At 39.6% G+C, this 27,817-nt stretch overlaps 1 protein-coding gene across 1 annotated transcript in view; it reads right to left on the reverse strand.

Moving 5' to 3' along the window:
• The window catches only part of SLC38A9 (solute carrier family 38, member 9), a 41,205-nt gene extending 13,667 nt beyond the window's left edge, over positions 1-27,538 (reverse strand). Inside the window, 10 exon segments of the mRNA XM_009575425.1 lie at positions 4,397-4,503; positions 8,079-8,186; positions 11,140-11,337; positions 13,564-13,623; positions 16,221-16,391; positions 17,373-17,466; positions 17,582-17,645; positions 17,795-17,916; positions 18,483-18,615; positions 27,392-27,538. Coding sequence (XP_009573720.1) covers positions 4,397-4,503; positions 8,079-8,186; positions 11,140-11,337; positions 13,564-13,623; positions 16,221-16,391; positions 17,373-17,466; positions 17,582-17,645; positions 17,795-17,916; positions 18,483-18,615; positions 27,392-27,495 — 1,161 coding nt within the window. The 5' untranslated portion in view covers positions 27,496-27,538.
• Between the last annotated feature and the right edge of the window lie 279 nt (positions 27,539-27,817).

Raw genomic sequence — 27,817 nt, forward strand, 5'->3', positions numbered from 1 at the left:
AGCATAGTACCTCGCAGTTGTTATTTGTATTCAGCCTACATATAAGCTCTAGAACCAACTGTAAAACCATTTTTGCTGTGACAAGTACTTGCCATTGTGAGGACAAGCAATCTGAAACAAAATTTTTTACTGCTTCCTTTGGACTACACTTGATTAAGGGTACATAGTTGGTGTGCTATTACCCCTGATTGTACTAACCAGTTCATGTTCCTACAGTTCTTAAGGGTGTATGCTTTAATCTGTACTGAAACTAAGTGCTGAGATAATTTTGATAAAAATTGTAACACAATAGACCTTCAGTCTTCAGGTGCTGTCACCATACAAATAATACCCAGTTTTTGATTTCCATAAGCAACAAGAAAAGAAATAAAGACAACTCGAAAACCTGAATTTATTTTTTCTCAAACATCCATCAGCTCCCTTGCAAACATCTGCTTCTGCATATAAGACGGTTATTTTTGCACAAGAGTGTGTGTTTGTGTATGTAACAGGAATATCTTTTGATTACTGTTCATTACTCTTCAGGAGACCTCGGTTCACTCCCTAAAGACCTTGACTATAAATACTGTTTAGACAGCATAATTCCAGATAAAACCACAGGACACATGGAGAGAGATAAAAGGATTAATTTTAAGTAACAGAGCAATAATCGCATTTGCCTATTTCAGATTTTATATTAAGACGTTTATATTCAGAATGGACACCACTGTGGTGGAAGCTGCCTAAGCATAAAGAATATGGCAGTCCTCGCATGTAGAGTTTATAATCTAAGATTCAAATGTAGAAAAAATGGTTGAAAGGAGGAAGTATTTGGGGGATCAGAGTGGAAGGGAAGTATCAAAGATAACATGCAGGTCACAGTCCGTAAGGATCACAGCTTGCCACCTGCCAAGGCCTTGTCAAGTACACCTGAACTAACAGGCAGATTTTGAGGTGGAACATAGAGAACATGCTAGCTGCACTTATGGCTGACCAGGAGCTTTTCTGGTCAGATGCACATAATAAAATCTTAAAAGTGCATCTGGAAGAACAGAAAATTGGGTGACTGAGGCTAACAGCAGCCACAGAACTAAGGCAGAAACCAGCCTCCTAAGAAAATGATGAGTCTGATAAATCTGGTGGAGCTAACAAAGAAAACTCTGAAAGTACAAGACGTTATATCACACTATCATAGACTAGTACCCAGGCACAGGCTGGACCTGTGGCACACAACTGGACACGCACAGTGAAGGCTCTGTGGCTCTCAGGTATTTCCTATGTGACACTGAAAAGAATAGGCAACTTTCAGGCCTTGTTTTCGCTGTTGCATGCCATGGAGAAAAGTTCATTTCTTCCTCAAGTACCACAGTGAAAGCTGGTTTGTAGAGTTGCTTCTTGGAAGGAGAAGCTTATATCAGTGCTTAGTAATTTTTACCACTAGAAGAAGTACCTTTTGATGACCTCATTTCAGATTGGCCACTTCTCAAAAGAGAGATGCTGCCTCTGTAATATCTCAACAGGACTCTGATCCGTATCATAAAAACAGACTTCACCTGTTCAAGTGTCAAGGGCAAGTGGTAACATTTAACAGGACGACAAAAAAGTACTTCACCAAGATGCATAATGCTATGCATAATTTTGGCTGAAAAGCGAAACCAATGGTAGGACAGCCATCAATGGAAGCTCAGTCTGTTTACGGGGAATAAACAGCGTTTCAACACTGCACAAAGTAAGAACGATCCACAGCTCCATGCCTTCTGCAGTTACCACCTGGACAAAAAACATCTCCCCACTCCCAGCCATTCCCCCAGGTAGGTCCACAAACAGTTGTTAGGAGACAACACTAGTATATTCATGCCTGTAGATTATGCTCTGGGCTCGTGCAGCATCTGTACAGTTGCTCAGGGAACCACATCACAGACGTGAATCAGAAAAAAAACCCCCAAAACCCCAACAAATCACCCTTTTGTGGCTGGGTTAGTTTTCTATGCCATCAGTTTCCAAACTAGTTGATTGTGCAGTGCACAAAAACTTACACTGATAAATCAAGGGGGCAACAGGAGGAGATGGGAACAGGAAGCTCACCTTTGAAGTGCAGACTAAGAACCCTGCTCACAGGGCTTCTCCAGGCTGTGCTGCTGACATTTGGCTTACTCCAGTGCACTGCTCTTCTCACACCCACACCACTGTACTGGAATAGCAGCCAGAGGAATCCTCCCCCCATGTGTGTTTTAGCTTTGGGCAGTGATACACGCCTGTGACCAGAATGGAAGCTGCTATTGTTTTGGATTTCTGACTCCATAAAAGGAATGTTATTGTTTCTCTTACTTTTTTCCACCTCCCCAAAGAGTTGTTCTTATGACCACTAGTTTCAGCAAGTTTTGTTCAAAACTAAACCAGTACTTTTCCATCTTGCCAAGTTCTGTGCCTTTTTACAGAACTCTGATGGAAGTGACATGTTAACAGGTCCATAGATCAGTGGAGTCTCCATTCGACTACCTGACTCCCCATGAGATACTGATATAAGAAAGCATCTTGTTGATGTAAATACATAGGAAAAAAATACCTGCAACACCGTGACAGAACTTGAGACCCCTATACATATGTAAACGTCGCACTTAGTCCAGCAGCTTAGTGAAATAATCACAAAACAGTTAGCTCTTGAAGAGTGCTTCATTAACATTTGCAAAGCACTTTGAGTCCTAGGTGAAAGGCTCCTGTACAGCTACAAACAGGGAAGGAAATTTCTAGCCAAATAAAACTCCTAGAAGAACTACGCATAGATTTGGTTTCCCATTACAAACCGTTGCTGCCATACTTAAAGGTGCTCTTTCCACACAATTTAAACACTCTTCTGGAATGCCTGAGTCTTGTCAAGGGCTTGGGATCCATGCTAGGGCTGACTTGGAAATTCAACTTTAGCTCCAGGGAGGGCATTCAGAAAAGCTGATTCAAATGAGGCAGCAGTTTCTTCCTCCTTAACACAGGAAAAGCAAGCTGGAGAAGATTCCAGGTGCTGCTCTTTGCAGCTGATTGCTTGCTCCGATGTAAATGGAGGGGGGAAAAGCCACAGGAAAAGTCTTGAAGGTGGCATGGAGGCATTAGGCCTCTTCTGCATACAAAGCTGACTGCTGGAGTGACCATGCCTTTAGAATTCGAAAGCCACAGCTAAAGAGAAAGAGAAATCTTGCCCTTTTCCACATTGTAAGATTTTCTTAAGAAAACTGAGGAAAAACTTAGTTAGTTTTCTTTCTCCAGAACTCCACTAACTCTCTCTTTAGTTGTTAAACTGTTTTCAAAAATGCCCATATACACCAAGAAGCTTTCCTGGAGGAGAATTTGCAGAGGTGGTGACTCACAAGCTGGCCTTGGTTCATGGGGACAAAAAAGTAACTATACAGATTACTAAAGCAAAAGGTCATCTCACTGCATTGGCACATAATCTGCACTTCACTTCTGAATAATCAAATCAGATATATTTTATCTGATGTGTTGTGTAGGCAACTGGCTCTAGGTGGCCTTGCTTAAGCAGGGGAGTTGTACAAGATGACATCCAGAGGTCCCTTCTAACCTCAACCATTCCGGGATTCTGTGATTCTATGCCCGTTTTTCATACAGCTAATATTTTAAAAACTTTGTATGTTATTGTAGTTACCTTTACAGCTAAGATTTTAATGAAGCTGGACAAGAATCCTGGGAAGTAGGGAGGAAAAAAATTAAATAATAAAAATAATTACAGTAAAAACATACTCTAGGATTCTAACTCTGTATCATGTTTACTCCATTTTGTATTTTATAATGGGAAGATATTAAGAAAGAATGCGGTTCTATCTGGATGAGCAGTAGCTAACTTTTTCAAGGGCAAAGGACCAGTCCAAAGGCTACATATCACAAAGACTCCCAATCCAGGCTTTAGCTTTGAGGATTTCCTAAATAGGATCATGTTTCCCTATGGACCTTGGCTTGGACTGTGACGCAAAACTACTGAAGCAACTCTGAGAAAAGATATTATCTAGACCCCAACATTATTGCTCAGGACTCTGCTACAATCAGTCCCGTGCCCAATATTCTCCAACACTTTTCATTCTAGAATTGGTCAGGTTTTTCTAGAGTCTTACAACATTGTCAAGCCTTCTGCCTCTTATGTGTAATTTGGCCATTTAATACCAGCCTGACCACAAATAAGTCTGGGACACTCCTCAAGGCTTTCATTTGCATAAATTTGTAATGCATCTGTTACTCATTGGTAGCCAGTGAAAAGTACGTATAACTGGTTTCTTATCGGATCACAAGAGCAAGTTACATTTTCTGAAGCTATTACAGTCCCTCGATCAATTTCAAGAGAAGCAGACAGAAAAAAATTAGTGTCATCTGGCAATCTAGATACAAATCAGCACAGTCTTGTGAAATTACTTACGTTGTTTTCTTGATTCCTGTTATTTTGAAGAAGCGTGATGACACAATTGTGGATGAAGAAGGCAAGTGTCAGAACCCCTGTGAGCTGAGGGAACAGAATTCTAAACTCTAAGGGAGGAAAAAAAGTGTTTATAGTAACTTACTTCTTTGAAACAAACAATGCCAAAATGCAGAGGACATACAGTGCTGTGGAGTCTACTGGCAGGAACATGAACCTCCACGTTGAAATGGGACAATCTATCTTATTTTTGACTATAGCCAACGCAGATATTTAATCAGGAAGTATAAAATGCATGAAGACAGTGGCTGTTATATAACACACTCTCCAGCAAAGTTTCTGGAGAGACCCCAACCATCAAAGATTATTAGGATAATCTAGGATTTACACATACAAGTTTTTCTGCTTCTCAACAGTTTAACTGGAAAGCATTTTTGAGGCATGAACTGATTGCAGTCAGGCTGTATATCTGTTGGTCCCTGAACAGGGACATGGGGGGGAAGGAATCATTTACTCTGTGAGCATCTTTTGCTGATAAGAATTCACTTATGCTACCAGAGGAAAAATGACTTCTGTAGATGTTTAAGAGGTTCTCTTACAAACCAGGCCATAAAGAAAAGCAGAGCAACTTCCTGTCTTATCATACACCTTACAGCACCTATGAAAATTTTATTTATTTTTTTGCGCCATGAGAATAGCATTGCTGCGCTTCTTTTAATACTTGAAGGATTAGGTTCACATGATTGTGTTTCTGGAAGCGCTGCAACTGGTCTAGGAATTCACCAATGTGTAACACCATTAAAGCACCATCTTTGTTGGTATTATGTAGGGATATATGTACTCTTTAGAGTGTTAACAGCAATTAGAGATCCCTAAGCTAGCTCAGCTTCTGGAAAGCATCCAGCAATATAGCAAAACATTCATCAGAGGCTCACAAACCCTTACAGATCAAACCACAGAGAGCTCCATGCAAATATATTCAAACCAGATTTCTCTAAAGTGCTATGAAGTCAGCAAGGTAAACACACCCTAGGCAATTAATGAAGGGCTCATCCAGGTTGAGAGAATATGCCTTCCCTAGGGCTGGATTCACTGTATCTTCAATACCTAACTAGCATGATGCGCTACTGATAGAATTGAGAATGCAAGTGACTTTTGGGCTTGTTTTCCATCCACTACTTTAATCTCAATAATAAAAATCAAACTGACAGGTTCAGAATCTCTTTTAGCACTGCATTTCCCCCATCACTACAAATATCAGTAGTAGCTGGATTTGTATGCATTAGCTACATGTTTTGTCTAGTACTAGCAGTACTAGTCAGATTGACAAAATAACCAAACTTCTGGGTGCTCCACTTCTTAGTGACCCACAGCACACATGTTGTGCTATAACTTATTTTACACTAGGACTGCTTAATAGATCTTGGACTTGAACTTCAAGATGCTTAAAACCTGGTTTCTTAGACTTAGGCTGGTTTCCACTTTACATGGGTTTGCTAGTGAACCATAGTTCGAGCTGCACTCCTAATTTTCTCCTGCACTCTCAGGAAGAGCCTGTAGATACGAGGCATGTGAGCATTTGATGACTGTCAGCTGGGGCAGTTCAGGTTAAAACCATGTTTCCATGCTCACATGGGAGCAAGACCAGACATTGTGGTCTATCTACTGACTGAGCAGCACATGCTTGAATATCATTTCTACTTACAGATAGCATTAAGAATAATGCCATACAAAACAAATTAGGTCATTAACGCAGATGCTAATCATCTAATGCTTTGAAATCCAAAATTTTATACTGGAGGCAAAAGTAGTTTGTTAGTCTAAAAATTGTGCCTAAAAATAAATGTAGTGATGGAGAAAAATAGATAGCATAGATAGCACTGTTTCAGAACTACCTACATCCATCTGTAAATTTGTACTTATGCTGCAGTAGTCAGGAGGACTCTTAGGGAATTACAATGATAATCCAGTTTATCCTCAAAGCATCTGCTTTGGTCTTGCACACAGTCATATTCAGCAAAAATTGCCTGGGTTTGAAGACTCAGCCAGAAAGGGCAATTTTTTTTTTTCTTGGTGACATGACCAAGCTGAAGAAACTGTTTTACATAGCCTTTCACTTGCTTCTTGTCATTCAAATCCTGAAATTGGGTTCTGAATGCCTGGCTGAGATGAAGAAGGAATGACCTTCAGCAGTTATGGAAAAATGAACAGATTTGATGATAGCTAGGGGCTGGGGGGTGGAGAAGGGGAATTCTGCATTTTGAGCAGACCTCTTTGCCAAACGTACATGGAATATACCAGCTAAGTTGTTCACTCTGCTTATTATTGTGCCAGATTAATTTCAGTTCAACCAGAGAGCTGAATCGACCCAAAGGGAGTGGTAGAAGACGACAAAGAATAAGTAGCTGCAAGACCACTGCAACTGTGATGTGAACACACTTAAATCAGTTGAATTTCATATCAGTAACTTTACTGAACTATCTGTAATTTACTCACTGAGTTGTTACTCTTGTTGCCACAGTGCATCACCATGATTCCACAAATTAGATCAGATTTTATTAGAAACACAGAACAACTCTGGTGTTTCATTTTTTGATCTCTATCTTGCTACAGTAATTCAAAACCCATACTAATGTTTTAAGTTATCCTTGTTTTTGTCTGCAATTCTACATTATTGGACCTAACAATAGTTTGCAACCCATGTGTAAAACTGTTAGTACAGTGCTTATTGTGACTGGGAAACTAGAAATCCACAAACTCACAAAAGAAACCCTAAGAAGCTGCATATATCTGAATTTTGCCTTAAGTAAATAAGTAACTTTTAAAGGAGGACAAAATACTCTTGTTTCTAAGAACAGAAGGAGTGATACAGTTCAACAGTACAGGACATAGCCCCTTGGAGCTAACTGGTCACACAATTTTACTGGTTGTAAAGGATGGGGAAAAAGCAGCTAAGACCTAACCCTAAATCTCTCATTCAAAGCCTCCTAAAACAAGAAACTGATCTCTTTAGACTATCTGTTCATGCAATACCACCGTTTATGACTGTGACATCTCACACAGTAATTTGCAACAGTAATTTGGAAAGAACAAACAGCCACCAAAACAACATTCAAGAAAGAGAAGAAATATACTGGAGAGCTAACAGGTGTTTAAAAGAGAAGAGATAAGATTATGGACTAAAACCTGAAATAGAATGGGAAGTACAGGAAAATCATACTCGTAAATCATGGTGAATGAGATCTTTCATTTAAGCAAGACAGTGTGTACAGCACCTTTACCAGTCAGTCTGTCTACAGTTTGTCATTTTTAACTGAGAATAGCTACTGAAATAGGCATAATCTGACAATGGTGCAGCTAGAACTAGAACTATAATATAGGTGAAACAAGACTATGGCAAGTTCCCTGACACATGATAAATATTGGAGATACCCCTGAGCACTCCTCCTCCACAGAGTTGATACTGTCTCCTAATTAAGGAACATCACTGGGAAAGGGATTCCTTGTCACTTTGTCACAACAGATCCTTCCTGAGGCTCTACATGCAACATCAGACAGCATTTCCTCACTTCACGTATGTCACAGAGGTTTTAAAAGGTAGATGAGAAAGTCATTCATGAATTACTTTTAAAAAATCTTAATCCCATCATATATATGCTTCATTACTGCATTTGAACTATCTTACCTGGTACAAAAAAATCATTCTCTGTAAACCAGTTGTATTCTAAGTGGATTCCCAGACGAGCAGCCTTTACAGTAACCAGAAAAACTAAGTAGACAACTGAAACTGTACCTAGGAAAGACAAGAGCCAAACAAACACCATGAGGCAGCAGAAAGTGTTTGTGCTGTGTTTTATTCTTGCTCCATCCAACTAGTTACCAGTAGCCCAAACGCTTAGGGTTGGTATTCATTCCTAAAAATACAGGCTAGGTCTAAATTTTCTTTTTCTTTATTTCTTTCACAGGTCAGAGAGAAAGAATAACGTACTTGCACCCAATGCAAGCTTTCAGCATGTTTAATGTTCTCTGGGTGCTGCACTACTGACAGTGGATGAAGTACCCTGTTATCCCTGGTGCTGGACAGGTAGGGAGGTCTCTAGGAAGTAACAGATCGGTTCCAGCTTCAGCTGTCAGGATTTTAATCTAACATGAGACAAAGTGAGCCACAGTACTGCAGCTATTACAACATCCATTCAGTCATTGACTTTTTGAACCAAAATGGCCCAATGAGATATGAATGTTTACTGCAGTTGTGAATTTCACACTGGGAGCTAGAAGCTGATAATGATATTTGATCGCTACTGATTTAAACCTTGTCTTGATCATAACCTTGGATAACCTTGATCATAACACCGGATTTGCATTCCACCTCATTAGTTCAGAGGTATCCAGCAATACTCTGCACATCTAGAGGACTACAGATAAGATCACAGATGGGTATAAATGCCATGCTGTGTCTGCATGTGGGATGGAAAGCATATCATCTTGGCTCCTGCCATTTGAAAGAGATAAGGGCAAAATAATAACTACCTAAAAATTGAAGGAAACTGTGTAACAGTAATTAAGGCTACTGCGATGCAACCTCCTGGCCAATAATACTGTCACCAGAGACAGGCTATAAGTAAATATACACAAATAAACAGCATTTTTACAGTTTAGAATACAGATTCAGATAAGACATCATTTCATTCCAGCAATATCTCCAAGGTTAAAAAATAAATTGAAGAAATTATCATTTGAATACACAGAGCATAGTCAAGGAATTAGGAAGATAAAAGGTTCTGTACTTGAGGATCAGCTTAACAGCTAAAATATTCTGGAGTTTCCTAATGATTTAGGTTTCTGTAGGTGTAAAGATAACTAAAAGTGCTCTATTAAGATTCATTTCAGCATCTCAAAAATTGCTTTCCATTTTTTCTTGTCCTATAAACTTCAAGGTTTACAAAAATTAAGGCAACTTTGAAGAGCTTCTGAATTATATAATAATCTACTGAAGTTATGAGAAATTTCATATTTTAGTATTCAGGTTCTCAAATAAAAAAAATAGTTGCCCACAATAATCTGCTTATTTTAAGAATAGATACAGTTATGGCTAGATCTCACTTGATAAAATATTTTCTTTTCCCTAATGTTGTATCTACTCTACGTAAAAACCTTACTTTTTACACAGAAGCACTATCACTTAGCCAAGTTCCTGTGCTGTATTTTCATTTAGTGCTTCCAGCAACAGCAGATCCAAGCTCTAATTAAGTGTCACATTGGAACAGGGAACAAACAAATTTCCCTGTCCTCTATCTCCTTTACAATACATCTCCATCTTTTTCAACCCATTCTGGGACTCCCATCTCCTTTTCCCTTTCTCTTCACCATGGGCTTCAATGCTATGCCCTCACGCCTCTCCTACTGCATAAACTGGGACCAACCCCACCAATCATCCACACACTTTATCCACTTTACCAATCCCACCTGCCTTGGTCTTCTATCTCAAGACATGGAAACAAGGAGGCATCACAATTTTTGTCCTTGTAGCACAGAATAGACCAGGATATTGGGAGCTGGGGCAAAGCACAGCAGCAGGTTACACTGATTGACTGATGTTGTGATTAATTAAACAACTGATTGGTAGCAAATTACTTCAGGTCAGAAGCAATTAATCTTTGCAAGTAACTGCCTGTGTCAAAACGTTTACCAGATGAGGAAGGGTATGCCTGGCTGTTTGTGCCAAGGTAATATGCATCAAATGCTGCATAGTAGTATATGTACCACCATTTGGGAAAATCTGTTGTAAATATAGTGGAACTTGTTTTACAGGATTATCAAGGGAGCAAAGGAAAAAAAATTAACTCCCTATTAACTGTAAGATTCAAGCAAAGCAGGGTAGAAAGTCTGTGGGCGATTAACAAACCAACAAACCACTCTGAGGCATAGCAGCTGCTAGCAAGCTATTGGAAGAGTGGCTGTAAAGCTGCCCAGAGGGAAAGGACCTGGGGGTGCTGGCTGACAGCCAGCTGAACATGAGCCGGCAGTGTGCCCAGGTGGCCAAGAAGGCCAACGGCATCCTGGCTTGTATCAGAAATAGTGTGGCCAGCAGGACTAGAGGACTGATCATCCCCTTGTACTCGGCCCTGGTGAGGCTGCACCTCGAATCCTGTGTTCAGTTTTGGGCCCCTCACTACAAGAAGGACACTGAGGTGCTGGAGCGTGTCCAGAGAAGGGCAACGAAGCTGGTGAAGGGTCTAGAGAACAAGTCTTAAGAGGAGCAGCTGAGGGAACTGGGGTTGTTTAGTCTGGAGAAGAGGAGGCTGAGGGGAGACCTTATTGCTCTCTATAACTACCTGACAAGAGGTTGTAGCAAGGCGGGTGTTGGTCTCTTTTTCCAAGTAACAAGTGATAGGACAAGAGGAAATGGCCTCAGGTTGCACCAGGGGAAGTTTAGATTGGATATTAGGAAAAATTTCTTCATTGAAAGGGTTGTCAAGCATCGGACCAGGCTGCCCAGGGAAGTGGTTGAGCCACTATCCCTGGAGGTATTTAAAAGACGTGTAGATGTGGCGCTTAGGGACATGGTTTAGTGGTGGACTTGGCAGTGTTAGGTTTATGGTTGGACTTTATGATCTTAAGGGGCTTTTCCAACCTAAATGATTCTGTGATTCTATTCTATGATTCTTCTCATTGGAATAGCTTTCTCTGTTTTCTATACATTTTCGCCACAATGAACCAATGCTTTAATAGTATTTGTTACCTACCTAAGACATTAAACTTTGCAAAGAAGGATGGAGACTTCAGATTTAGCAGGGGTAAAAGAACAGCAATCAGGTAAAATGGTACTGTTTGTGATTTGTTCCACCACTCCTCGAAGAGTTCAAAACCGGTATTGTTGCCAGAAGAGAACATCATGCTCCTATTCTGTGGTGGGTGACTGCTAGTAGCACTTGGACAAATGACTGGAAGAAAGAAAAAGAAAAATATTCCCAGATGAAAAAGGTTTTACTTGCACAGAATCTTCACAGCCAAGATCCCATAATTTCTGGAGAGCATTTTACCTTTGGCGAAAAGGACCACTCAAAAGCAATGTTTGACAACTCAGCTCCTAACTTCTATTTGTTTTTTTATCAGGAGTTCAGCACTAAGATTTCACTGCTAGGCACCTTGCACTCTAAGCTGACAAGTGCTACGGTTCTTTCAGCTGAGCACAACAAAGATGCTAATTTGTCTGAAGCCTGAGCTGTGGCATATGATCAGCCTTCAAGGTCACATACTTGTAACTAGCTGTGTTCAGTGCCTACATGCACCTGCTGGAACCAAGTCATAGTAACACACCTCTGCATCTGGCTGCTATTTAGCATTGTAATCTGTCCCTACACACTTCAGTAAGATCACATGAACCAAGATGCAAGTGCATCTGTGTACAGAAGAGGCTGTATTACTGTTTGTTGCTCTGGGTACACACAAACTACGGATGACAAGCAAGCTACTGTAACAATTGGCAGGTCTAAAACTCATGCACCAAACAAAACACCCTGTCATCTTGGTGCCACGCCAGGTGCAAGTGCATCACTGCTAGACAACACAACAGAAGCAATTTAAGATATGGACCCATAACGCTGCCAAAAGAGAACATCACACTCCTGTTACATGGTGGCTGACCAATGGCAGCACCTGAACAAGTGACTGGAACAAAACCAATCAAACAAAAAGATTCCTTGATAAAAATGTGTTTATTTGATTTTTGTTAATATCAGCATTTCTTTCTAACACATGCCTACAAAGCTATGTGTTGAAATATGAACCCATCTTATTATTGTTGTCATAGTCTTATTTTAAATTTTGGCATCCCACAATACTTGATAGCCTCCCTCCCACATTGGCTGCATGTTACAAAGGCAAAGGTGTAAAAAGTATTCTGCCAAATCTCTTGAGAGACCACTACATTACTTTACTTCCAGTTTTCTCATTTGCTTTCTCTCCATTGCTTATAAGAGGATTGTTTCACAGACCTTGAAAAATGCTTTTCTTCTTACTGATCTCCTTGGTAGCCCTGAATGCCCTGCCAAGAGTCATTTGAGCATCTGGCAGCCCTTAATTTTGTGAAGCAGCTGCTTTATATCTTCCAGTTGCTGGAGGGTGCTGTGGAATATTGTTGTCTACTTTGTCTCCAAGTAACACCCCCTGCTGCATAAGAATGGGACGGAACAGCAGAAGCAGGAGAGAGCACGAGCGAAAGAGCACTGCAGCAGCTATTGGTCCCTTGCTTGTAAGGGCTGTAGGAGAAACAGGATTCAACACTAGCCCAAATGCAAATCAACTGGTTTTCAGAATTATTTCTGAACTCCTTTGCCTGACTCCAAACAGCTGCTCTCCAGAAACACGGCTGCAACTAGTCCGGCTGGTACTGAAATGTTTTCCCACTCCCATAAGCACCCAGGATAGAGAAAATTTTCTGCTTCGTAACAAAGAACTACATGTTCAGTTACTGTATACAGGCAGGAAGATCAGAATGCCTAGTTTCTGCCTTCATTCTACCTTACTCTGCCTACTTAAGAACTCCCAATAGACCTATCTTCATACTTGAGTGCAGTTTCTCCTCTTAGTTGTGCAAATGTCAGACTCTCCACAAAAGACAAGTGGACCTTCATGTAGCCTGACACTTGTTTCTTTTTATGCTCAGCATCATTAAAGCTGTTCTTACAGCATTTTTTAAAATAATAATGTTGCTGGAGAGGTGGTAAGGAGCAAAGATGCCCCAGCCAAGATTTTAAACAGTAAACAGATCTGATGTGCCTCAATTTTAGGATACAAAAGTTAAAATTCCCTGAGGCAATTCCTCATTGTGCAACTACTGTTAAGAGGTCTAACATTCATGGTTTATCTGGGTATACACAAACTTGTAATTTGCTTTTTAATCCTTATCCCCACCCCCACTTACTTTCTTCTTTTTTTTTTTTTTTTAAATTAATTATTAAGCTTTCCAAGTATGTGGAAAGTCTGTGTGTTGTTTCCATTTGTGGAAGTACAAATCTCACATAGAAAATTACATTTTTTTTAAAAACAGGTAGTTAGAACTTATGAGATACACTTTATAACTAGAATGTGGGTAGGCATGGAAACATGATGATTTGCCTTTAAACCCCTCCAAATCAGCAAACACAATACTAATAAGTGCTTCTTACCTTTGTTACTTCCATTTGTGCCAGGAACAATATCTGTTACATTAATGTCATGAACAAAGTCTAAAAAGAAGAAGACAATCTTACTATCAATATTGTAAACCTGCTATTAGGCTTTTATCTGCTGACAATAAAAATTAAGTAAGGAAATATTTTGGAAAATTACATCAGAGGCGCGATACAGCAGCTTGCACTCCCCCCAACCCCAAGTGGATATTATAAAACTTTCTTTCAGAAGTGTTTTAAAGTAGCCCCCCCACGCACTACTTTCTTCTCAGCAGCCCTGTCCATTTCTGAAGTTCCCAAGCCTCCCCTCCCAGCTGCTCATTCCTGTTATCCCAGCACACCTTTAATTGTCCCAGCTCCTTGGTCTGCAGTGTTGTACAGTAGGTTAGCGAGGAGATGCATCTTAAAACCAGCCTCTTTTGGGACAGAAAAAAAGTGCATGCAACCATATCCTTAGTCCAGATGGTATTATAAGGAAAAAGCTTCCCCTACTCATTTTTCTAATCTTTCTTTTCAGAAGAGACTCTGTGGGATGCTTTTTCCATGTTATATTTTAAAGAAGGGAATCACTGTCTACAGTCATCTCCAGTAGTATTTTGTTTCCAGTACACCCCTGTGCCACTTTACTGCTCTGCCACACCAGATATTTTCAAGTTTCTGCAACTTCAACAGTATGAGAGTACTGGATAGCAGTTTCCTTTTATTTATGTATATATAAACACAGAAAATGCCCATCAGCTTGGAAATTTAATTACCATGTCTCTGGTTAAAATTTGCTTCTGCTGCATGTGGGAGTATTATGCACACAGAAAATCAACTGGGGCAGTAGGCCTCAGATTTCTTAAATGCAATTAACAGCAGCTTGTTTCTCATAAAGAAAGCAAAAAGTCGTGTGGGAAGAAAACTGTTTTTTGTTTCTTCATTTTGATTTATGACACCCTGAATCACAATTCAGTTTCTCATACTTACTGATATCAGCTCAGTGTATACAACAATCAGAAGATTTAATTAAAATCACTCATCACCTCCTCATTCACCACTGTTTTGTGTTGCTACTTAAAAAAAGGTTCCTAGTGTGAAGCCATCAGAAGAATCCATAGCTCTTACAGAATTAGAGCACTTGAAAATTAGTTATAGACGGATAGCCAGCTTATGTTTCCTCTGTACTTAGAAAGTGTTTTACAACTGGCAATTGCATTTGTGGATTTATTTCTGTTTCGTAAAACAAAAACAGAACAAAAGCATGGAACACTGTGTTAAAAAAAAAAAAGAAAGACAGGATATCATACTTGGCTTACAGTTCTTGCATTCTTCGTGTACTACTAATTTCTAGACCATCCTTCCTTAGGAAATCAATTTGTTCCCACCTAAATTGCACGTGCAGATTTTTCAAAAAGTCATCTGAATATACTAGAATTAAATACAGTAGCCTGCTTAGAATATCTTAGAAACGCATGGCTGGAAGATGCCATTGTGTCAAACCTACATCCTATTACCCATTTTATAACTTAGTAATTAAGTAGCCACAATGAAAGTTAGGACAAGAATCCAGTGATTAAAGTTATCACAGAGCAAACAACTTAAGTAAGAACCCTAACAAATACAGGTAAGTGATAAAATAACATGTGAATCTCAGGGAAAAGCAGGACTTTCTTCCTAGAAAAGGAACTGTTTTGATCATTCTGAAGTTTGCTTATTAGAATTGGAGTTACTTGGTTTAGAATAATTTAGGATTGAAGTGCCAACCTTATTAAAAAAAAACAAAGTCTAAAATGAAATGGCCTTTACAACATATGAATTAGGTCAGCTGTAAAATATACCAGTCATTAACCAGTAAAGTAAAGTATGTCCTTCAGGGATGGTGGGAACTCTAATTAAACATTGTTTAAGAGGTATAAGTGTCTGTGCTGTTATTTGCCTCAGAGATTTGTTAATTACCTTCAAAACAGAAACTCTTAAATCTTAGTTGTGCTATTCAACGCTATGAGTCAGATTTTCAAAGCTCTCAATTCCATTATTTATTCCCACAACTCTACATACCTAATTGATTGTATCCACAAAAGCTTGTGTGTCTGTGCACGTACAAGGGTGTAAATAACCAGTGTGTTTTCTTTTGCAGCAATGCCAGTCTAAGAATCATTCTTTCACTACCCTACAGTTCATCGTTCCTTCAGGGACGCCTGCAGAAACTTTCTAAATGGCAGCACTCTAAGTGTGTTTGCTGAAATCTAGAATGAAACTAGATTTTTTTCATTAACCTGGATCATTTCAACAGCCTAGCCTGTTATATGACTGTTCAAATAGTTACACCCATGCAAACAAGGGGGGAGTGAAAATACAAAGTGGAAACAAGCAACCAGGTTTGGGTTGTTTAAACTACACCAAGAAGCCTCATTACTGACATGCAAATCAGATAATTGGTACTTTGTCTTTCATTAAAAACTACACTTTAAGGGAGAGATTGAGAAACTGGCTTTCAAAACTACATGACCCTGCCTATGACTCCACACACAGTTACTTATTCTCACTTGACTTTTCATGCAAAGTAACAAAAATCAAGATTAAGTAAAATGGACAATCCTTTTTCAGTATAAAGGAAAGTCTTGATCTTCCCACAAGACAGCTGTAAAAGTTAACCTAAAATGTATACTTACTGTATATAAACTTTCCTGTGTTGAACAGAAAGTTGGACATAAGCACCCAATAAACAACCATGGCTCCAACAAGCGATACCATAGAAAATAAGAGGCTTGACCATTGACCAAAGGATCCAAAGTAATACTTGCAAACATCTGGGAATTCCCAGTTTGAGGTATCTATTAAAGCTGAAGAAGATACAAAAAACAGAAACGTACCTAAACAAAATGTTGTATTAGAGTCAGTAGAACTCTTCATGACTGGATGTGTTCTTGTTTCAGAATATTCTGAGACAAATTCACAGTGCTTCCAAGGGCTAAGAAGATTGCTGTTAACTTTAAAGTGTAACACTCGTTAGGTGTTTGACTAAAAAGCCTGAAGAAGAAGAGGCTTTTATTGTGGCCATACTACTACTCTGAGTACTTTCAGAAGCACTGGAATAAGACATGGTGGCAAAAATGCAGCCGTGCATTTGCAGCTAAAGCCTTTTGCAGCAGTTATGGCAAAGTAGGCCAGACCATGAACCAGTCCTCATGCCCTGAAATGAATTGTCACATAAATTGTCACATAAACCGGACATCTTAACTGCCTTTATTTGAGCAAGTGAGGGCTTAGCTTACACATAAAAGCACCAACTACAAGAGCTGCAATATGAATTTTGAACAATAAAAGTACATTCTAAATAGAATCACTGTCAGTGAGGCAACTGTCCACAAATTGCTTCCAACACACAAGTATTAGGGTAGTACAGACATAGAACGCAAGCGGATACAGCTACAGCCCATGCTGTTCCACTGTGAAACATCGTCAGAAATACATGTAGAGAACTGGGTAGTGTCTATGGGGAAGAAGGGAAGCCTCTAACTCTTTAAGTCCCCAAGCGCTTAGTAAGTGAACACCTGAAACCTTGCTTGCTAAGAGTTTGGGTTTGGCTATAATAATTAGGTCCCAAGGAACTGAAGGATAATCTAGTAAGGGAAGACAGACATTTAGCCTACAGAGCTTAGATCCAGACTACAAAAGTAGGGAGACATTCAAAGGAAGAACACCTTTTATTTGCAGGTCAGGTCTAACGTACAGCAAAGATACAGACAAACTAAGAATCTATTAGATTTCTGTATTTCACACTTAATGGAAATATTTGCATAATGAAGCTTTGTATTTCTTACGTATCATTTTCCGTGATTTCACAACTCTGTAGCAGCAATAAAGAGTCAAAATGCCCATCAGTAAGATGAGAATTATTCCAGAAGTAAAGCCTGCCTGTTAGGAGGGAGAAACACAGTTTACTTTCTTTATCAGTAACACTACAGAAAAATGAAGAGCAAGCCATGTTGCCAAAAACATTTTCATACACATACATTTTTCTTAGTTTTACCTGTTTTATTCCCCATGGGATACTTAATATAGATGTACCCATCATTGTATTCCATATCATAAATCTATGAAGAAAAGAAAAAAGCCAGTGAATAATTTAAGAAGCGCTCTTATTTCATACTATGCTCTTAGCTACAATAGTTATGCATACAATATAGAACATTCAATAATAATGCAATTTTCTGGCTAATATATGGCAAGGTGCTTAACATACATTGTCACTATACTGGAGTTTTTACCATAGCCATCTGTGCAACTGTCAACTTTAAAAGCAGTTCCTAATGGACTATACACGTAGATTTCATCAGGAGCTGGAAGTACATGATCAGGAGCAATCTAACAAATGGATAAAAAACAAGAATTATTAGTAACACCAAAGTAACTATTGTCCCAAATACAGCAAGCCAACTGTTGTAAATCACAAAATGAAAAGTGCATTTAAAAAAAAAAAAAGGTTGGACTACATTGATTTTCTCCCCATGAAAAAACGTTGATAAGTTTTTTAGCTAGATAGCAGAAAAATAGATTTTTCTTCTGCAAAATGTCTGTAACATACTATGCACAGATCATGCTAGTTCAATCATTGCAGCTGACCACTGCTTAAATCCTCTTATAGATGGGAGAAAGGAGTACACACATCTGGGCAGCCTGGACCACTGTTAAAAAATTCAAGCTGTTTGTATGTTTTCTTTGAATGGTGAAGGCATTGCACAAGAAGTCAATCGCAACTTGTGATAACACAAGACCTTGTTAAGGCACTCAGCTACTAGATATTTACTTCAAAGCAAGGTGCAGAGCGATTCTCTCCCTACCTTTATTTGTGCTTCTTTTACAAACCTAGGCTGTGGAAGACCCAACATGCCAGACACCACTCAGTTAATCTGGCCCTGTCTTTGCCTTACCAATGCCCTGTCTGCAGGAGTCGTGAGCCTGCTATAGTAATGAATCCGCTTATTCATTGCCGAAGCTTCATCAGTGACTCTTTGCATGTCATCGTTCACACTGACTATGTTTGTAGGCTCCACATGAAATGGTCTAAAGGAGGGAAAAAAAGAAAGAAAAGGAAAACCCTTAAAACCCTAGAACACGAGAGCTAACATACAATTCAGAGGGCAGCTTAGCATCACTCAGGATGAGTGTCATTCACGGACACAAAGCAAATGCAGAAATATCACTGCCATGAGGAAAGCTGCCATCCATGAAAGAACCATGTGTTTATATCATCCATATTGAAATGGCCTCTTGCCCAGATTAGGGGCAAACCTAACATCAAAATTCAGACCTAATATCCAGTCTATTAGTTCTCAATGATGAGTCACACCAGAACTACATGTTAATAAGCTTGGCCACGCTTATTAGTGCTTATAACCGGTGTTGCTAGAAATAGTGATGAGGAACAGAGGTAGAAAGTGTGAGAATGCAGAAGCAGAAAGAAGACAGAAAAAGAGAGGAATGAGTGGTGGTAATGAGGACCACCTATGAAAAGGCTAGGAACTATTAATCTAGCCAAAAACACCGTATGAAATTGTGTTTAATGGAGAAGGAACGAAGCTCAAATAAGTCCATGTGCTCATACTATTTTTAAGCCAACGCAACCAGGAATGGAATTTGTCACAGGACATGGAACAACAGATGTTTACAGTTCTGAACTACTTCACAACTTCCCTTCAGATTTAATTAGGGTAATCACGGAGAACAGGACTATCAGCAACAGAAGTCCTACATCTCTCATACAGAGATGTACAGAACACAGGTGGTCTCCCTTCCCTCTTCCACAGCTGAGTTAGACTGCAGGCATGGTCACAGCCACTAAAGGAGAACCCCTTGTTTTCTCTGCACACACATAGGTACAGAGCAATCAGAGTGAAAGCTGCTCCTGAAGTTACAACACAACATAGCTTCATGCAAGGGACCAGAGATATGCAATCTAATCAAGATATTGCAGAGATTTTTTTTTTTTAATCAAATATAATTTACTTCCATATAGGCATACTATACTATTGCTTAAACATGACATTCACTCCTAGCAGTGACAGGCTAATTTCTCAAACAAGAGGGAGGATACTGGTGACTTGTAAGCCTTGATACAGGGTTTTGGGGTTTTTTCCCTTTCACCAGTGCTTTTAATTCCTAAAGTAATCTCAACAGCTTTCTGATCTTCTTCTTCCAGGTTGATGTTTAATCACTCAGAAACATGAACCACCCCAAAAACAGAACCCACAAAAGTAGAGATCACACCAAGTTTCAGGCTACCAAAAGCAGAAATTAGGTCAGTAATAAATCCATGCCATTTTTCCTGTAATGTGAGCAAAGCCTATTTGAATTGACTGTTTTTCAATACCCATTTCTGGCTCAGACTACAAAGGAACTTGGTCAACCCCTCCTGCCCCATATCTCAATACCGTGACAAAGGTCTCATTCTCTTTCCCAGTGAATCATTAAGCGTTTGCACCATGGTACCACCTTTTATCTGGAAGGAAGAAAAAGAATACAGCTCTGAAACTGGTTGTTATATCTTTGGAAGAGATTAAGGTAGGTCCTTATTCCTGTGTGCTTAAGGGGACACAGCAGGTAAGAGTATTTATGGGACTAATAAAAACTGACTGACAAAAGTGGAAAACAGAGAAAAATAACTTCCTTCTCCACAAATACATTCTTTCCTTCATCTTAGACTTCATTAATTATTACACCTTCCTTCATCATGAAAAAAATGGCTTAGATTTGCTAAGCCGTTTCCCACTTACTGAAATGAAAGTGAACACACTTTCCATTTTTAAAACACTCTCAGCTGACTCTTTTTTTTTCCATGTCTATGACATGAAAGGGGAAATCCCCATTTTGTGTGGACTTCTGTGGTGTTCTTATAAACAATTAAGAGAGATACCACAATTATACAGGAAAAAATTTTAAGCAATATCTTTATTACTTAAGTCGGAAACACACAGGGCTAAGTAATTCCACAGGTACATAATATACAAAAATACTCATGGACTGTCAGCTCTAAAGGACTTCACTTGTTTTAGCTTAAAATTTATTGGGCTGATGCAATCATTGGACACTGCTAAAAAATATTTCATTAGAAGACCTGTAAAATAAAGACTGTAGTTATGAAAACAGGAAGTGTAGTATGTTCAAATGCTCCCCGCCCCCAGTCAGCTCTCTGCTGTTTTCTTTTTGGATCACTGACACACATTATATTTAGAACATGAAAAGTATGTGTTTTGGTAATTATACGGCAGCTGCACGGTGTGAAGAGCTTCATGAGGACTACGTCTTTCCCCATTTCCAGTTAATATTACTAGTACATCCCCATAATCTTCCATTGCTATGTGGAAAAATTACACTGAGACAAAGTCCACATTTTGTTTTGAAGCCAGCAGATCTGTGGTAAAGATTTCCTTCAAATTGGTGTTCAACAACTGCTGACATGGACGTCAAAGAAAATTCTTCCAGACTGGAAGACAGTGGGAAATTATTTTTAAAGCAATTGAAGTTAAAGCCATGGATGATTTTAAAATTAAAATAACAGAAAACAAAAACATAACATCCTATTTTATGGGGAAAATAGTGTTGTTAGTAAATGACCAAACAAATATCAAGAAAAAATTTCACGTGTAGCAAAAACATATCTGTCTGAAGGTAAGAAATTCTTTAGAGAAAGATACTTCATTTTCTTCAGTATTATGAAGAGAGTCTGGATTGAACAAGCAATTTATTGTTCAGCACGAAACAGAAGGGTGTGATCCAGAATCCGATCTATGGGTGAGGAAAAAAAAAATTAAACCTCCCCAAAGAAATTCTATGTATCTGTTGCTGCTGCTTCCTGCCTGGAGGAGTGCACATGTATAATGCTGCCGGTACTTGGGCTATTTCCCCTCTTGATCCCTTCTGGTGCGCATCTGTTGAGAATGAAAATGATCTAAAGCAGCAATTAATTTTCTTTTTCTCAGGGTACCACTGCACCTCTAGTCTTACTTAGCAAGTGACTATGCTAAAACAGACTGTCCACCCATCAGTTTTACTGTTGTTAGAGATCTCTTTGTAAGCATCAGTCTCACTCGGAAGCTATGCAGGCAGGCTGGGATGCAACCTTCCTCCCTGATCTCCACTAGGAGAGGGTAGCACTCTGTATAGGATCAAAGTAATTTCCCAGCCCCAGCTACACCCAGATCAAAGACTGGTTGTAGGGCATACTCAGACATAAGTCTGAGAAGCTCTCAAAGACTTGAAGAAGTTCTCAAAGACTGAGATTTTCAAAGCCCAAAGCAGGTGGGATATAATCTGGGATGTATTTTGGAAAACTCTCTTTAGGGACCTTAAGTCTAGCAGACAAGCATTCTGTACATGCAAGCATCAGCAGCTGCAACAGATTCCTAGAAAACTTTCTGAATTATCCAGGCAATCACATTACAACTCTCATGTGGCAAAATGATTATGAAAAGGATGTGGGACAATGTGATCTGGGGGAAGGGGAGAGGTTACATGACTGGAGGGTGTGACTATTAATGCAAAACAGTGCAGACAATTTCCATGCATTGAGATAGACTATGGTGTCCAATGAATTTATTATACCCATACTAAAAAACACAATTACAATTTATATTTCAATAGCTAGCCTGAAAAACAATGCTCTTTTTACCAGGGCAAACACACCAGTAAAACACAGCTCTTTTCCACAGCACAATGAGTATGGACAAGATGCAGGATCTCATGCAGGAGGTCCACACCTCCCATACACTACACCCTGCACATGTACTTCAGAAACCATTCCCCTAAAACCTGCAGCTACACTCATCTGCTAGTTATTTCTTACTCACCCAAAGGGACAGTTAATAAGAATTCTAATGCTGGTCCAGGAAAAGAGATAAGAGGGCTTCTGTCTAAACCTACTCACATTATGAACTTAGGGGTAGCAATTTTTGCAAGCAAAGAAAACGAAAAGAGATGCTCATGATTAAAGTTGTTTCCAAATACTGTGCTAGGCAAAGTTCAAGTGTTCAAGTGATTTGGAGGGTTAGGGGGAACAGCATAATAGGAAAATTTGTTTGGCAAACTACATACAATCTTGCAACTCCTAGCATCCATAAGGGTGCTACAGCCGGCTTCTGGTTGACTGCTTCTGGTTGACAGCCGGCTGAACATGAGCCGGCAGTGTGCCCACGTGGCCAAGAAGGCCAACGGCATCCTGGCCTGTATCAGAAATAGTGTGGCCAGCAAGAGTAGGGAGGTGATCGTGCCCCTGTACTCGGGACTGGTGAGGCCACACCTCGAATCCTGTGTTCAGTTTTGGGCCCCCTCACTACAAGAAGGACATTGAGGTGCTGGAGTGTGTCCAGAGAAGGGCAACGAAGCTGGTGAAGGGTCTGGAGCACAAGTCTTATGAGGAGTGGCTGAGGGAACTGGGACTGTTTAGTCTGGAGAAGAGGAGGCTGAGGGGAGACCTCATCACACTCTACAACTACCTGAAAGGAGGTTGTAACGAGGTGGGGGTTGGTCTCTTCTGCCAAAGTAACTAGCGATAGGACAAGAGGAAATGGCCTCAAGTTGCGCCAGGGGAGGTTTAGATTGGACATTAGGAAAAATTTGTTTACTGAAAGAGTGGTCAGGCCTTGGACCAGGCTGCCCAGGGAAGTGGTGGAGTCACCATCCCTGGAGGTATTTAAAAGACGTGTAGATGAGGCGCTTAGGGACATGGTTTAGTGGGCATGGTGGTGTTGGGTTGACAGTTGGACTCGATGATCTTAGAGGTCTTTTCCAACCTTAATGATTCTATGATTCTATGAATGTTACACCTCTTTTCTGGATATTTTCAGCAATGTACTACATCTTGCAAAGCAATGAAGCAGTATGGCGAATACCTATGTCAAGAAGTTTTAAACTAAATAATACTGTTTTCTGAGTACCTTTGCTGAAGTATTTTTGAACAGCAAGCAACTGGTTTTGGACATCTGATCAAAAGTAATGTTCTGAGCATTGAGCTGTTATAATACAATTTTTTGTGTCAGTGTGTGTTTTGGCTCTACATGATGGTATTAATGACTTCACATTAGACAAACTTCCCATATTTAAATAAATAAAAAACCCCCCTCTTTACAGAATGCTTAACACTTTATTTCCTCTCCTCCAAAAAGACCACGAGGAGCCACTTCAGCTCATTGCAGAGATTTCTTTGACACCCCACATCAATCAGTTATTTTTCAGGGATGTGATAGGATTATTACACAGAACTAAAGCCAGTAAATTCCTATGGCTTTATTGTTTTACTGAGTCACCAATTATAGGAATGCTGTATATGGCACAGGAGAAACTAAGGACTAAAATTGATTCACTAACATGGAAATTAAAGTAAGGGGAAAAAGTAATAACAAGAAGACTATACTCACAGGTTGCTATTTCTTAATCGGGAACTGCCTATCTGGAGAGGAACTTTACAGATGTCAGTGCATTTCTTTTCAGGAAACCTGTTCCAAAGAATTCCATGACTGACTTGATTTTTACTTTCTAAGCTGTCTGAATTTACATAAGCATTGTAAACAGTATGCTTACAGTTTATCCTGTAAAATCTTTATTCTCTTGGTAATACATTTTACTTAAACTTTTTCCACACTTATATCACTATTGTCATTACAATGATTACAGCATGACCACACAAGTATCTTAAAATGCTGGATGCAGAACCAAAATAACCTTTCAAAGCACAATACTAAGTCACATCTGTTGCTCACAGGATACACATTTTAACAAACAAAGAATCACACCCTTTACCATACCACATTTCATGCACTGTTCCCTCTTCTGTGTCAAAGGCAAAGCTATTCTACTCTTCTCTTCCAAAGAAGTACGAAGGTTCTTAATTAAGAAGGTTCTAATTCTTCCCAGCTAGAAAGCAGTAATACTAGGAATGAGTAAAAATGTTAGCAACACAGAAAAATGAAAAGCAGGCAATGAGTAAAAAGACCACATGGGTGTGGGGCAGTAAAAGCCTGATGAATGCAAAATGCAGTTTTGCCCAGGTTAGTCCCGACCATTGTCTACCTTTTTGTAAGTTAAAAGAACTTTGAAAAAAAAACCCTTTTGCATGCAAAAAGCTTCTCTGACTGCCATCTATAGACAATGTTTAATTTATAACTGTTTAATTTCACCTACTGATCTCTCCTCCATTGTGTGAGAACACTAGGGGACTTCAAAAAGAATAGAAAAAGGAAGAAGTCTTGCTCTCCCTTTAGCAGGGGGCACTGTCAAGTTTTTTCATATGCAAAAGAACTAACACAAAACATCACTTGTTTCTTTGAAGATTCAAGTATTGCCAAAGACAACTGCAGTATCTGTTGGCAATAAATAGACTTAAAGAGCAGTAAGAAGAAAAAAAAGCAACTCCCTCTCTTGCATACAATAATCATCAATAAGCCATTGCAGCAATGACATTCTGGTTTTTAAAGGGACCTACAAAATGGGCAAAACACACCAAATACGGTGTGAGTAATTCGGGTCATTGTGAAGAACAATAAAATAACACACTCTCTAAGAGGATTAAAAGTGGCTTTATGTTTCCCCCAAATTAGCAAAAGAATACCAGACAAAATAATTTACAACTCTAAAAAACAGTTAGTTTATTGTTCTTATGTAAACACTGAAAAGCATACCTTTCAAAAATCCCAAATCCTCCAAGCTGTTAAGAAAACCAAACAACTATGTAAATGTTGTCAGATCTCAAACAATCCAAACCAAAGAACAGAACAGCACTAAGAGAGACAAACGGTGATTACACACAAAACACTTCAAGAGCTATCGCAATCAAAGCAAAATGATCACCGACCAACGACTGATCAGGTTTCTGAATAGCAAGTTAAAAAAAGGAGCAAACTAAGCAGAGCAAATTCTGCATGATTGCACTTGCACTGTTTGACACTTTTATGCATGATAAACCTCTCTCCCTGGAGCTGCTACTCCCTAAAGCTCTAATGAAGAAGCCCTTCAAACCGTGCACTGCTCTGACCATGCCTCATGCAGACCCTGATGGCCTGTTCTTCCTCATTCCTTCCTCTAAAGATAGCACCGCCTCCTCTAATACACAGAGATGGAGTTCAGCCTTGTTTGGCCCCAGTACGATTTCCAGGCCTTCCTGATATCCCAGGGCTTATGCCCTTCATCTTTGTGCCTCTGCATGCTTGGAAGGCAAAAGACTAGGTTGTAGAAAATGGGAGAATGAACTCAAGGGAGGAGCGATAAGGACAAATTGGTCAGATCTGCAAAGCTGGAGGTTGTGGAGGTGGGAACACAATCCAAATATACGCTTCTGCTTTTGGGGAGGGAACCAAATGCTACATGCTATGACCTTTTATGAAACCGAGTCTCCAAAGTTTAGAAAACACAAGAGAAAAAACACACATGAGGAAACAATACCTAACCTCACTTCTGAAAAGTGGATCTTGGCATTTTGATGTATCACAAAGGTGTAAACTTCTCTCGTTGCTCCTGCATCACCACACCACCTGAAACTCATTGCTCCTCAAACACAACACATGCTTCCTCCAACACAAGGACCTCCCAAAAGTCATATAAATTAGCAGTCATCTTATGCCAGAAGGGCCTCAGATGCTCCTCAGAAAGAAAGTAAAGCAAGAATTCATTTTGCACATTTCCTTTTCCCACCTGAAAGTACTCTACTGTTTCCTAATCTTTATATATACAATTCTGTATGCTCCTACACCTGTGCTCCGTTTGTTCTCTTGGGCTCACTCAGACCCTTATGCTCCTTCATTTGCTCACAGAGAAAAAGGAGATTGTTTAGCCCCTGGCTAACGTGTAAGCAGGCTCTCATGGCTTTCCAAACCGGCAGGCTGGGACAGCAGCAGAACACTGTCATCAAGAACGCTCTTTGCTGAAGTGGGCCTCAACAAGAGGATTTTGTATACAGCAGTGCCATCTTCAGTTCCTTCAGGAAAACTGCTCTACTGAAATACGATGCTGGATGCAAAGGGCAAAAGAAAAGAGCCATAAACAGGGTCCAAGAGGTAGCACGGGCTATTCCTTCATCTAAAAAAGCAGAGCTGGTGCCTCCAGCTACCATAAGAAGGTTAGTTCCCACTCCGATCTAATTTTGGTTCCAGGACCAGCTCACAGAAATCTTAACTGCAACAGCAGAGGAAGTCTCCCAGTCTGACCTCCTTTGGGGAACAGAGCTATTAAACTCTAAGAAAACATGCAAAATAACCGTTTAGCTAGATTCGTATTATTTTCGCAGGTATGGCAAAAAGGCTGGGCTGCCAAATTTTTCATATTTGCTCAATCTCAAAAAATACTACAGGATTTTTTCTTAAAGGCAGTAAAGGTGCTTAATTCCCTCAGTATTAGCAAATAATGTATTTTTCCAGCATCACCTGCAAAGTGCATACAGAGCCATTTACACATACTGACAGCCATTTATCTACACCATCTGGCAAGCTTTCTTGCATAGTTTTAACGTTTCAGTTTGTTGTGCTAAATAAAAACCATCATGCTTCAGTATACACACACGATATTCAGTGTTTGAAGAGCACTGTAAAAGCCACAGGCCAAATTCTTATTGGAGCACTCTCTCTGAAGTGATGTCAATAGAAGAGTCTGATCCTTACAAAAGAAACACAATATGAACATCTGTTCACCTGGTGCTTGGAAATAATATCATATAGAGACAAAGTAGGAACTGTTTGTACTCAGATCCTGGTTTCCAAATGTTAGTCTTCTGTCTTTGTAGGATTCCATTGCTAAAAGCAAAGATTAAACAACTCATTGCTATAGAATCATTCTGTAGGTTCAGCCTTCCTCGTACCTTTTGCACTTAAAATCTTCTGGATTAAACTGTATATTCATGATTCCATAATTGCTTTCATCACCTCCCACAGGAACCAAGAGAGGTTTGGTATCCTCTTCCATCTTTGGTGAATGTGCTTCCTTCTAGATTCTGTCAATTTTTCTGACCTAAAAAAAAGGAAGTGAGACAACTGCATTTAAGTAGATCTGTGTCCCTGCTATGAATTTAACACTGGCAGAGTCCCACAGCTTCAGAAGCTCCTGGGGTGAAAACCATCAGAAAATCCCTTCAACTTGCCACTTGAGAATGCTCATTCCATAACGCAAACATCACGGGCCAAGTACAGCGGGATCAGTATTTTTTACAACACACTATCCATTTAAGTAAAGTGGTCAATGAACAATTGTGCTCTGAATCTCTTTTAGGACTGCAACAGGTAATATA

The sequence above is a fragment of the Fulmarus glacialis genome, unplaced genomic scaffold, assembly GCF_000690835.1.
Source record: "Fulmarus glacialis isolate BGI_N327 unplaced genomic scaffold, ASM69083v1 scaffold40863, whole genome shotgun sequence".
NCBI lineage: Eukaryota > Metazoa > Chordata > Aves > Procellariiformes > Procellariidae > Fulmarus > Fulmarus glacialis.